Consider the following 14,388-nt stretch of genomic DNA (forward strand, 5'->3'; position numbering starts at 1 on the left):
CATAATACCCACAAGTGAGAATGTATGACATTATATATGTGCTCTGCCACTAGAGATGAGAGTACAGACATTAATTTACATGGGGTTTGGAGAAATTTGAGAACCCTCCTCCTTGCCGATCGGACATGGACACAATGTCAACAGTAAGGTGGATTGATATAAATCAGTATGAATAAAATCGCGGTATAAATGAGATGATTTTTTGAAATCACTGATTTAAACCACTTTAAATAAATAAATTATAGAATAACGTACATAAGGACTTTGTAGATATCAAAATCACTTTTAGTGGAAATACATTAATCTAGTAATCATTTAATAGTGTCTATTACGCTCCAAGAAAGGAAAAGAAAGGAAACAAAATAAATGTACTGACAGGATGATGTTCATACAAAAGGAAATGTAGTGTGTAAACTTTAAACATACTTAAATTTATCTTGATTTTAAATTCAATAATTTTATAGGCAAAAACTGCAAACATTTTTTGCAGGAAAATGTACAAAATACAAATCATGATAAACCGTAAATATTTACATTATCATTAAACTGTAAATAAATATGGTAGCTAATATTTTACAAACTATCATTTAAAAAAATACCAAAATTCAGCTAAAAGACATTAAAAAGTATCTTGAGATATAATTATAGAGTACATGTAGAATGTTTTATTTTACTGGAAGAAATATTTCTGAAATTATGTATTATATTTTCATTAACACACTCAACAAACATTTCCATAACCGGTTCATGGGTACAGTATCAGAAACCGAACAGTGTACATTTATATATAATTTATTTTTTATTTGCTTTAATCTAAATTTTCAAATATTTTACAGGGCCGTTTTCTATATCTACATGTATGGTGCCAAAAACGATACCAGCAATTTTAAGCATGTTTTATTTAAATAAAAAATAGTTTTAAATAAAAAAATCATAAAAAAATATTTAAAAAAAAATAAAAATCGTGATTTTTATCCATCCTGGTTAGCAGTGCACATTCCTCAAGCCAGAATTATTCCATCCCTGACTAGAAAATTCATTGCTCTTAGGAAAGTTGTTCTGTCAGTGAACATGAGGAACAAAGTGAGCTTTAACAAAATTTTAGATGATTTAAAAATTCCACAGTATTCTCACATCAGTATGTGCATGATAAACATGTTAACGAAATATAACGAAATAGTTAAGCTTATCAATACTGTATTTGTCTTAAACACCTAGTTCGCATTTTTAAAACGTAGTGTTTAAAATATGTAGTTCTGGGTTCAAATTCGACGTAGGGCGAAAGATTCGTTTACTTTATGCACATAGACAGTGATATGAACCGGGCCTATAGTTCCAACATATTGATTTAACAAGTTACCTGCAAGTTTCCGATATATATGAAGGAAGTTTGTGGGTTGTAGGGGGTGACCCTTTCTCAAGATATCCAAATGTCAACGTCTCTTCCGCCGACCTCCGTGGCGGAGTGGTCAGCACCAGAGCGCGCTACAACGCTAGGGGTCCCGGGCTCGAATCACGGCCTTGGCATGACTGTTCTTGAGGAGTGCTCCTTCGTCAGGTCCATCATTTCATCACTCGACTTCATTCGCGATTAGCCATAAGTGGAAGAAAACCGACGCTCAATAACAAGCATCTTCCACGTAGTATACTCTGGACTATACGTATCTTGGAGACTAACGAGGGATTGGAATCTGGACTCATAGCCAGAATAATCCTCTGTTGGACTTTTGATCTCTCCGTGTACGTTTGTGATTGTCCTTTCATTAATTGAAGGGCTCGGGTCTAAAACATGGTAAGTGACATTTTGGTCATTTCATGAAGTTCACTAAGAAAAAAGGTTATTAGAAGCTACAGTGTAGATAAATTGTTTTTGTGTTGTGTTTACCAATTTCAGAAGGCTTCACTGAGTCCAATGCTAATTGTATGACGTTGCAATTTCACTCGAAAATTGAAGGATGGAACATACTTTGTAACAAAAAAATAACACTTACCATGTTTTACACCTGAGCCCTTCAATTAATCTCATAGCCATTTATCTTCATATACGGGATTAACCAAATGTGGCAGACAATGAAGTGAAATAGAGTAATTCAATCAATCAAATAAGTTTGTATAAATTCGTTTTCAGTCCAATTTATGCTCAGATAGGCTAATCGGGACTGGACCTAACTTTTACAGTGGTGTCCGAAATAATATGTGTCTCCATAGAGTATTTAACCATAAACCCTTTGATTACAAAGTGCAGCGTTATCATTACTCCATCGGGGAGGTGTTCTTCGTCAAATTCTAGTTTATTATTGTCACATTGTTGCGAATAAGATATTAGTTTTCATTTTACGTTGGGTATTTTCAACCTGCGCTCCGCTGATAATGAACGTGGACCATACCAAAATGAACCGCGAGTGTAAGTTTGTTGAGGTAGGGATGCTGTACGAAGCATTATCAGAGTTTTACAGCATTTCTATACCTACATGTAGCACAAAAGCGAATACAATAGTTTAATGTGGCTGTGGAGATCTGTAGGATGGTTTCCAAACTAGACCACGAACCGTGCAGCGGAAAGCAAGTGAGAGAGGATTCTCCATAGGAAAGAGCACGTGCATGGAGAGAGGAGGAGGAAGAGATACGGAAACGAGACTAAAGAATGCAACAGAAACAAAAAGAGAACGAGAGAGAGAGAGAGAGAGCCAGGGCCGCCACTGCAACGCGCTAGTTTTGACATCACACGCTGCGGGCGGCGGATTGGTGAAAGCTGACAATCTAGCGCATGCGCCTTGCCGTATTGATCGCGTCCAGGGCTCCACTCCTGCATCCAGCGGTCCTGGGAGCGAAGGGGGTGCGGTGTTCCGAGACACAATCTTTGTGGATGGGAAGACCACGGACTGATATGATGCGCTCTCGCTTGTTCGGGATCTGAACCAGTGCCTCCTCCCTCCAGGGCTCTCCCCTTGGGTAGGAGGCCTCGTGTCGAGGACAAACATCAAACATTTCCCCTTACAAAAAACAAAAAAAGCTGGAAATCTTTTACCGGTGCCTTGACGGAGGAGAAGAGACAGTTCTCACGAAGAAGGCTCTGGGCCATCCGCGACGAAATCAGGAAAAGCATATTCAATGCCTAAGAGGTGAATCTAACAGCCCGACCTTCTCTTAAGCCGGATCCTGCCTAGGACGAAGCCATGGCCATCAGTTTACCCTCTGGCCTAGGTTTTGGGGGCTGGCCCTCCAAGATTGCCCTTCTGGTCATATGCCTTTGTCTTCCACATGGTAAGTACTTAAAACTTTTTATTCGTTCTTCAATTGTTTCGCATTCCTGTTTCACAATTACACTGTTTTTACCAAGTGCCAATCTTTCGAACCGATCTGAGTACATGCAGTGTTTCCAGCGATAAAAATCTGGTACGTTGGAAGTCACGTGTCTCGATAAGCCTAGCTTGGTCTAACTCTGACCTCATTTCTCATTCAGCTGAAAAACAGTGCAAACTACAAAAGTATTCTTCTTTATTAACAATAATAATATTTCCGCACCGAATGCAACAAAAATTCAAAAATTTCAGTAAGCATGCAATTGTGACTACAGAAGATGAACAAAATTTCTGCTACAGATTTTGTAACTATTATACGTAACATAAAATCTATAAATATTAAATTTAAAATATTTTCTTTGCACGATTTGTTAACGAAATATAAAAAACATGATGTTAAATTAAATCGCGTCTTTTTCAAACTTTCAGTAAACCTTGTTTCATTTTCTAACAATATTTTGTATGGATACGAAATGTAATTTACTAATTTCTTTTACATTTCTTACTTAACTAAATTATCAATATAAACTTGAGGTCTTCAAACGACTGTTATTTTTTTTATTAATTAGTACATTTTATAAATATAGTAATGTCTTTCACCTTTCCATGTCATTTACTAAAATGTATCAATTGAGAATATCAAACACGATCATTTCAAAGAACCCAAAATAACACATAAATATTTCCATAAAATACAACCACAGTAAAATAATACCTTGAATTTTTTGTTTTCAAATAAAAAATGGTGAGTTTAACTAGTGATGTGGAAAGTATCTTGATAGAATCTTACTGCTGTTGCTTCGTTTCGACCGGAACTTGACATTACGTAAGTAAATTATTTTAATTTTTAAATTAATACATAGATTTTAGTTGTAGGCTGTAACAGTTAGAATTTTAAGTAATCACATAGTTTTCTTGTACTGCAAGTAATGGCACATATGTTTTATATGCCATTTGAAATTCAGGTAAATAATTATAAACACTATTTCAATATTCTATTTTATAATTTGAATATAATACTTTTATATAACAGGTTTACTTGAAATAAAACAGGTAATAAGTAGAAGCTTTACCTTAAAATAGTAATGAGGATGATGATGCTGATAATAATAATAATAATAATAATAATAATAATTTAAAACATTTTCCAATGTCAATGTGTTGGTTAAGTACTAATTTTCCTTTACATTATACATATGTTATTTAACTACAGGAAACATATGGAATTTTAATATATACATTTCTAATGCATTTACACAAGAGTGATGGTATTTAAAAAGTTTAAATATGTATTAGCATGTGTTTTGGAATCCCATAGTCTCAGCGATAGTGTAGTTGTGTTGTAATAAAAGGTCCTAGGTTCGATACCCAGTGGTTCGGACCCCACTTTAAAAAACTGTAGGTCAACTCAAGTACCATAATTTAATTTTTAAATACAGCCAATACTAGCATGATAGTTAAATATTATACATATTTAAAGTGGAATTCAAACGTATTCGTCTAAGTATGTTTGTATCATAGTCATACTATTATTTCTACTATGCTTCATAGATAAATTATACATTTAAAATTATGGCTATAACTTATTCTCTTTTTCAGAACTTCTAAATAAACTAAACTTTAAACCAGCTACTAAGATTACTTATCCAAGTGTTTACTTTAAAATATAGCATTCCTTCTCATAAATTAATAAGTTATTTTCTAAAAATTGTAAATCAAATTTACTTCTAAAACTTGAAGAAAACTTTGACTCCTTTTTAATTAAAGTTTTTCAATATTGTAACATTTACTCTTTCTGTTTCCATTAAATGTATTTACAATATTTTCAAAGGTGAAGTAATACTGTGCTTTAATGAAAATGTATTCAACTAACATTTTTTGTTTTAGTGAAGTTCCTATGATAAAACGTACGTGTACTATATCAGGCCCTAAGGTGCTACCATATCGCGATACGAAACCGGTGGTCCTACTTTCGAATTCTTGATAAGAGGATGATGCGCATGTTTCTTTACCTAATATATATCGTAAATTCATCATTCATCTTTATCTTCATCATCCAGATTAACCTGGAGAGGTATAAAAGAAGCGTAAACTAACAACAGCGACAAATCACAATTTTGTTATTCTGAAAATTTCGAAATATGAGCTCGTATTTATATTTTCTTATCATATATAAGAAAAGAGTATACTAATTGGAATAATTCATTGAACATGATTTTGCCACCAACATAATCTACATACTTTATTTTAGCATGTCGAATTCCATAGCATGGCATCTCATGATATTCTATAGGCGTTCGAGGTAAGGTTCCATACTTACAGGGGGCGGTGCTTTGAGACCCGCCCCTCCCATGTTACCGCAGTAGTGGCCCCGGGGCCGCGTGGAGGTAAAGGGGTACAAAAGTTGAGTGCGGTCGAACTCGGGTCTCCACTGTTAGATTATAACAAGCTAATTTGATTATGCAGGTCTATGGATCGTAATTATATCGGAAAGATATTCGTAATTTCCTGTCGAGTAGTGAACTAGGGTGGTTTCCTCAATGCCATAATGATTGAGGGATGCAAGTAACGAATATAAGACTGTTAACATTCGAGAGTTCTTATCCTAACCAGAGATTACGTATATTGAGGGTTCGACAGTATACTTACATATATTAACGTAAATAATTGTAAAAAAAATGTTTATTATATTAACATCTTAAGTGTGTGAAAAACAATCGCTGAGAAAAACGCAAATCGTTCATTTTCACGACTAACCTCGATTTTTATATCATCATTATTGGGTGGCTGAAAACTATTCTTTACGTAAATTTAATTTTGATTATAATATATTACTTGAAAATTTTAATCACGTTTTCGCTTAATTGAAATACAAAAGGTCTCTTTTGTAGATATTCCGTGGCGCATAATTATTCTATTAGAACAAATTTGACAGGAGAATAGTTACCATTTTGTTATCACTTAAACGACTACTTAGATATGAACCTAAGAGCCTACCGTTGAACACTATCTTAACGCCATGTTGAAGGAAGAGTGGGCTAGCATAATTGTGCAAGCTGTTGCCCTCATAGAAATCATGGAAACATTTGCGTGTGTTCTATCTCCAGTGCCTGGTTTGGCGGACCTGTCTTTTCCAGCGGCCTTGCAGCTGCTGTTACTCCTGATGGTATTAGTACTTCTGGAACTCTTCTAGAGCGGGAGTTTCCAGCTCCAGTTTCCCTGTGAGAGTCTATATTATTCTAATAACGTGACAGCAATGCCTCAGTCAGAGAATACTTCATTAAAGCTTAGGGAGCTTATGCTAACCACGAACAAACTTAGCTCCACGATACTTTGTACACTTCTGTTCAGAAAAATTGTAGTCCTCAATTCTTGAACAGTATCGTTTAGTACACTTCCGAGTATGCCACCGAGTATATGTACAATATAATGTACCATGCATTATTAAGGCAGTCACTTTTTCAAACATACTTGGGCTTGACGAAAAAGCGGTAATTTACATCGGCGATCCTCTTGACTTCTGTGTATTTCTGTTTGAGTTCAGTTACTGATCGTAAATTTGACTTAACTCATCTTGACAACAGTACCCAGGTTAGATACTACATCTTCATGTGTCTTGCCGCTTCTATGACCGAGCGAGTTAAGTTTCGATTCACAATCTCCCAGCTAAATTTCGAGTTGGCGTTATTTTAAGATTGTCTCTTTAAAAATTCCATATAATCATCATTCACTGTCGCGATTAGCCAAAAGTGTCTTAAAAAGTCAAATAAGTAAAATATGTTTAAAAACTGATACAAAAGTCACATATTTTGTTTGTAGTGATTCTAAAGCCATTTTTTAGAGCCGGTGTCGGGAGATAGCATATGTTCAGATTACATTTCCATTTTTGGAAGATTCGTATAGCGTCGATACAAGCGACGCACAGAACTTACTAAAAAAAAGTTGATGATTCTAATCTGCACCGTTAGATTGCCAGGAAGAATCTGAAGAATCTCTTCTTTCAGCCCAGAAACATTCACGTACGGTACACACCACACTAAACACTATACAACCAAATTCACGTCTCCGATGTCTGCTGTTATGTCAGTGTAGGTACTATAGCACTGCCTTTCAGAATACCAGACAGACAAAAATCCATTGGTCTTGTAATCAAATGTCAGCGGTGTTCATTTCTAGTTGGAATATAAATTCATAGTTCAGATAAAATTGTACGAGCGATCGTAAGTATGCAGTGTGAATATAGCACACTTGAATTCAACTCTCCCGTAAAATACGTTTAAGTAACTTAAGAAGAGACCTTTTGTCCAGATCTCATCAACTCTGCTAGCTAGAAAATGTGGAGAGTTTTGAATAATACTTATAAATTAACTGATACATGTTCGAGTCCAACGTAAAACCTTGTTCCGTAACTTTTGACAATGCATTTCTGATTTTTAGATTATTGATATGTAACTTCTATCCGTTTCTGATAATTCATTTTAACATGCTCACAACACAGCTTAAACGCAAAACATTCACATTTCCCTGACGCACGTTAACGCTGGGCGAAAATGTACTACATTTTATTATATTTTTCATGAGTCTACACTAGTCGCACGGATGAGCCATACAATTGAGATGATGCAAAGAAACATCCATGCCTTGGTCCGTATTCGAATCTTAGACGCCTGGCTTCGTTTAGCTACCCGTTTACCGAGGTGTACCGATATTCACTGAAGGAACTGAATTGTCGACCTCTCACATGCAGTACCCTGGGTTAATTGTTCAGGGTAACGAGGCTCTGGCGCCTGTACCCACAGCCAGTATAATCTGTACGCCTCGCGTTGTGCCGTCCATACTTGTTTACGATTGTTGCTTCATCCATCTTTAAATTAAATCAAATCGAACTCTCCGTTTACCACAACAGTACAAGACTGTCGGAGTCTCTTGTTGAAGTCCTATCAGCACTAACCGTGATCCGCATAAGCAAAAGCCGAATGAATTCAATGGTGAATAGATGCATGTATAGGCTACCTATAGTTCGCTACACTTTTTGACACCGTAGTGCAGTTGCTTGCCAGTGCCAGGCTGATGCAAGGAAATCGCGTTCAACCAAGCAGACGCTATTCGCAAGAATAGCAGCGTGGATTTAACAAATGCCTGTCTGCTGCTTTAAATGTAAATTTAATTGGTTAGCACCCACGACGTGACCATACACCACACCGTACACCGTTCCAGAAAGTAGTGCAAACGGTGCGGACACCAAATACATTACTTGACACCAAATTACGAAGCAGACGGCTCTGTGTTGCACGTGTAGCCAACTAGACTTACGAGTACAGAGAGCGTCCAAAAGTGCAGCGAATTATACGGGGATGTACGATATATATATATATATTTATTATGGTTTACTGTATAAAGATTAGAGAGTCAATTTTATAACTGGGTTAAATCAACAAACCAGAAAGAATGGGCTTTTGAAAATATATGCGTCTCTCCTAACGATGCAGAGATCGATTTCCCCTGGTTCGGCTTTCATTTCAAACAGAACAAGTAGACCTGGCATAGTTATCTCAGCTTTTTGTGAAATTGCATAGATTTGCTAGGTAATTCTAGGATTATAATATTCAGATAGAAGCGAACAAGCATTCCGATCAATAGATGCTTACTTTGGTTATCAATTAAACTGTGTTCTCTACTGGGGAATCTATCCTATCTTGACATGAGTTGTTTCTTTCTGTAAACATGCTCTACGAAATCCTAAGATTTTTCTTTATAGCAATCTATGCAAATGAAAAGAAAAAAGTATCAATTGTGGCTTTGCTGGCGACGTGATTCGAACAAGTGTTCTTGGGTTACAAGCCAGGTTAAGTTGATGTTGGCTTCCAACCTTATTCGAAGAATGAAGCATATCTTTCAACTTCGTCCATACAGCCACTTCGTACGGTTTATGGTAAAAGTTCACTAAATAATTTATTTAGTGGATTGTGTGGTTACTGAATATACGATTCTGACAAATCACTAAACGTATATAGAAATAGAAACCAAAATTGGCTTAGAGGTCCGTCCTGTTTGATGAAATCACAGTCACACAAAGGAAAATGTGTCAAATGACATAAATAATTTGGGTGCAGTAAAGTGACTGTTAATTATGCATTTTGATGCATCAAAGTACGCACAGAAATATATGAAAATGTATTTTTATCTGCTACCGTTCCCTGTCATACACGCGTTAATTGAGAAGGTTGGACACGATCGTTTAAAAGATAGTAAAATTAAACGTTTAACTATGTTCATTGATATGCAAAAAGTGCATCAGCTCTCATTTGATGCATTTTCAGTTCTGTGTGTAGATGCGCTTGTTGCATGCAATTATTTTCTTTACCGCACGGTGACCTGTAAGCATGTGTGCGTATCTCCAAGCTATGCAAGAAACGAAATAACTAACCGACAGCTAGAAATTTCATCTTTCTGCAGCTTTAATGATTGTGGTATTTAAGCTGCACTTCACAAAAGGAAGAGTTTGTTTTAAATAACCAAAACATTCCTGTGACCAAACATTTTTTCTAATTAAGCTGAAATGTTTATGTAACTTCTGACCACATCGGGTCTATTTGTTTAAACTTGTCAAATACTAAAGTAAAGACCATTATCTGAAAATAAGTTTTGATGTGTGATCAGATGATGATTTCGGAAACCGTTTTAGATTTCATTTGTTCTGTTTTAAGTGTACTTCATGCACAGATAGGCCAATCGTTACTGGACCTACAGTTTAAAATTGGATCCAAATCACTATGATTACAATGCGACGACGTTACAACTACGCCGCCGGAGAGGTCCTAGATCTTATTTGTGTTTCTGACGAAAAGCACTAGATATGTTGTGATTGAAATCCTATGAGACGAAATATATATGCATTTTCATTTTATGACAAGGAAGACAATATTGTCTTCAAGGCCAAATTGTCGGAAGACACACAGAAAACTAAATGCATCAAATCTACTTAATGCACCAGAAACATATGGATTGATGTACTCAAGTGTATTGGTCTTTGCCAGGGATCAGATTTGCTATTTGATGTATTTTTGTGCATCATTTGTAAAGGTAACGCCAAAGTGCATTATGTAAAGTGAGTATTTCTTTCTATATCAAACTGTACTTTGATGCATCTTTCTCGATGATGCATTTGATCTGAACTACAGAATGTATGCCTATTTTGTGTCAACTGACGTGTTTACTTTTCTCTTTGTAGTTAGGGTTCAAGAAATCGCGTTGAATTACAGAATGGTCCCCTCCAGCTGGCCCTATGTTTGCAAACATTTGCATTTTTCTCTTCTCACCAAACTCGATTGTTTTTTGTCTGGAGTGCGTTTGAAACCTTTAATTAAACTTCCACACATGGCAAACTTTGACCGGGAAAGGGTTGTTTAATATATGCAATTGACGTGTACAGGAAGAGGGGAAAGTGAAATATGATTCTCCAAATGTATTTTGTAAGTTTCTGTTAAACAACCTACAGTACACTGAAAGGGGAAGAAAATCGAAGCTATTATATGGGCTCGAAGTGATTTTCATTTCAATGTCCAGGAATTGAAACATTATTTAATTTGTTAAATTGTATTTTTACTTATATTGGTGGTTCTTAAATTATTTTTGTCACGTTCTTGAATAGAATTGAGGACTTACTTGTTCTTATACCGAAGTTTTATCCGTCATAGAATTTTCACAATATACCAATGTCAACATCGTTTTTCCAAAAACATACTATTCAATTCTGAAATGATTTTGTCCTAGAAGTTTCCTTGAAACTAAATTCAGAATGTATCGGTTAATTGCTTTGTGTTCTCGGAATATCCGTCCCCACGTACGGTCTCAGGCTTCGTGTAATCATACTTTAAATACGAAATTGCAGGACGAGATTCCTACTAGGTTCCAGTGTGTGCAATAACGCTACTCGTATTTCTAAACAACTCTATTGGTAAATCTGATGTAATATTCTCGAATATTTCGAGCTCTCCTTCTTCCATCATCTTACAATGTTTACATTCTCCTTTCTCTATAATTCCTCTCTTCACTTTCTACGATACTTTTGTGCACTCTTTCTCCTGTCGTCTGTTCTAAATCCTCTAGTCAGTCCAATCATCTTAATATCAATTAACTGTTCCAGACATCAGGAAATGCACCTGAAAATATTTTCATTACTTAGTAATTTGTGTGTGTGATAGTGCACTTTATGTAGTTGTTACGGAAACTCAGGAGAAAATTGCATTGTTTTGACATCTATAAACCCACTAAAAATTCTTATAATTCATATTCCCTTTTTGGAAGACGTTCCAGTTAATGGTAAATATCAAGAAGCAATAAATGATGCAAGGTTGTTCCCCCAGAATACGGCTACGCAGTGGCGCCGCCAGGATTAATCATCTGGGGGTAGCTGAGGGGGTGCGGAATAAAATTTAGAGGGTGCGATGTTGAAAATAAAGAAAGCATGAAATATGCATGCATGTTTTAGCAGAGGAGCAACCACGAATTTTTGTCTGTTGTGGGGGGGGGGACCAAGTACCAGGATAAACCTGCCAATAAAAATAATAATAACAATAACATTATTATTAGTAGTAGTAGTATAGTAGTAGTAGTATCAAACACGTTATTATCCTCATAAATCACGCAAAAAGGGGAGAAGTCGGTTCTAAAGAGTTTGTGTTGGACAAGCGATTTGAAATATGTTTTCAATACGTTCAATTTTACATTAGCTAATAATTGAAAACAAGCACACAAAATGTATATTTGAAAGACAGAAAATGCATGAGTAATATAATCCTTTTGATACACATGACATGCATAACTTTCATGTCCAACACGTGTTTTACACATATGCAACATGGAGCGACGTAAAAAATAACAAAATACATATGCAACATGTTAACACTAAATTGTGTACTTATTCAAATTCTCTTTTATATATATATATATAAGAAAATATTATTTAAATCCTTTACATAATCAATCCGCCTCATAAGAAACCAATAGCAAAAATGATATAAATCTCTCAGATGTGGGCGCTCCTTTTCATCCATGCATTTAAGACCAAACTGCTTAGCAGTAACAGTCTGAAGTACATAGTTAGACTTACAGTACTTCTCTCTCTGGTAATTTACAGTGCATTACAGAAAGGAATGATATTGTTCGCTTCGCTCGCAAGAAAAAATTATGTCCAAATTACTGCCCCCTAGCTACTGCTCTGAACTTCTACTAATGTACGATGAAGTCTTTACGAAATGTATTTTTATTTAAATAAAATTTGAAATCGAAGATGGCAATTGCCTCTCTTTGCCCCCCCCCCCTCTTTGCAGGTGCCCTTGGCCGTCTGGAAGAAAAAGTAAAGAAATAATTCTTGTTGCACAGTTTCAGTATAAAATGGTCTTTTAGCACTGTATGTGAAACTTTAAGTAAATAAATAAATAATTCCATCGTGAGTATCATTTTGTAATGCTACTATTAGATTCTGCTACCTTGCTTTTTAACCTTTACTTCAATGTTTGCCCCTTGGCCCCATATCATTGATTTCTGGCCAAGGTTGGAGGGTAATGCCCCCCTGCCCCATGTCGTTGCACCACTGGTATACAACTCGTGTTAAATAATTTCCCAAGCACGCCCTGATGATATCTTGAAAGCACCTGAAATGTTGTTCCAGTGCGACTTGGAGAAAAGAGGTACAAGAAGAAGGCGGACAATAAAACCATTTAACAACAGTGCCAAAAAAGAACTCACTCAGCTGTAGGCAAATATAAAAAAAACACAAACAGGCCACTCAAAACAAAAGAAGAAACAATTCTTAACAACAATACTACAATACTGTTGAAAGAAAATACAGCAGCCTCTGATCTTTATAGAGACTGCCGACAGTACAGGAAAATATATGCGGCTTCACTTTCAATGCTTGGATGTTGTATACAGTAACAGTGTCTCACTACAATACCTAACATTCGGGCGCTCAACGTGACTATGACATATATGACTGTAAGAATTAAAGTTTACAACATAGGTTTTGAATAGGGGGTGCTGAAGGGGGTGCGGAAGAAAATTAGGAGGTGCGCAAGCACCCCCTGACGCCCCCTTGGCGCCGGCCCTGCGGCTGCGTTATGGAAATTAAGTGTGTTTACAGAAAGTCCATAACAAATGTAATTTTCTTCCGACTAAAACTTTTACTTTTCCCTACCTTGTAGCAGTTATTTTTCTAATCCCGAACACCCCCGTTCTCAAATGTTTCGCAACCCCTTTAAAGTTCTCTCAATTTATGATTACTTTAGTTCTGAATTTTGCCTTCGTGATCCTCTGAAACATTATTACACCACAAGATTAAAAATTTCCGTCCTGAATTATTCAGATGCGAGAACATTTTCCCAGAGTTTGCACACTAAGAGAATCTGGATATATGAATTTAGGTTCACAAAGTCGCATCATAGAACATCATTACAGTAACTAGTATTCATATGGAAGTTGTTAAATAATGAAATATACACTAAGTATCTACTCCCTCAACTTAAATTTCGAATTATGTCAATGATCGCACATTTTTTCTTTAGTTTGTCTTTAGTTTTTGTTTAAGTCTTCTTTATGCACAGATAGGCTACATGGGACTGCACCTAGAGTTTAAAGTTGGATCCGAACCGCCACTCTGTACCGGTATCAAAACCAGAAACACCCTTCATTACAAGGCAAGGGCGTTTCCACTATGCCATCAGGGAGCCCACAGTCGGTCATTCAAAAGACCCATTATGGAGAATGAGCTAGTGTTGCAACAAATTACTAATATGACTTTTGATATATGTTCTATGATCCGAAGAGAATTTAGTAACAACGTAACTTGTTAACAAAATAAAAAAAAGAAAGTTTGGTCTACGGAGGTGACCTTTTGAGAAGACACCCATGAGTCAATCCCCATTTACATGTAGTGCACCCCGTTAACTGCAGTGTCGGCGAGGCTCTGGCGTATGAACTCACAGCCGGTGTGGTCCTTTGTGTGGGGCTCGGTGCGTTTGTAATCCTATTATCTTATCATCTTTCATCCTCATCTTCGAGGTTAGCCAAAAGTTGCAGAAAAGCG

The 14,388-nt window shown here is 36.1% G+C and overlaps 1 protein-coding gene across 1 annotated transcript in view; it reads left to right on the forward strand.

Moving 5' to 3' along the window:
* The first annotated feature begins 2,876 nt into the window (after positions 1–2,876).
* Positions 2,877–14,388, forward strand: part of LOC145994605 (neuronal acetylcholine receptor subunit alpha-7-like) — a 550,747-nt gene continuing 539,235 nt past the window's right edge. Inside the window, exon 1 of the mRNA XM_083130647.1 lies at positions 2,877–3,264. Coding sequence (XP_082986773.1) covers positions 3,177–3,264 — 88 coding nt within the window. The 5' untranslated portion in view covers positions 2,877–3,176. The remainder of the gene's footprint in view (positions 3,265–14,388) is intronic.

The sequence above is a fragment of the Lepisma saccharinum genome, chromosome 11, assembly GCF_977018435.1.
Source record: "Lepisma saccharinum chromosome 11, izLepSacc3.1, whole genome shotgun sequence".
Classification (NCBI taxonomy): Eukaryota; Metazoa; Arthropoda; class Insecta; order Zygentoma; family Lepismatidae; genus Lepisma; species Lepisma saccharinum.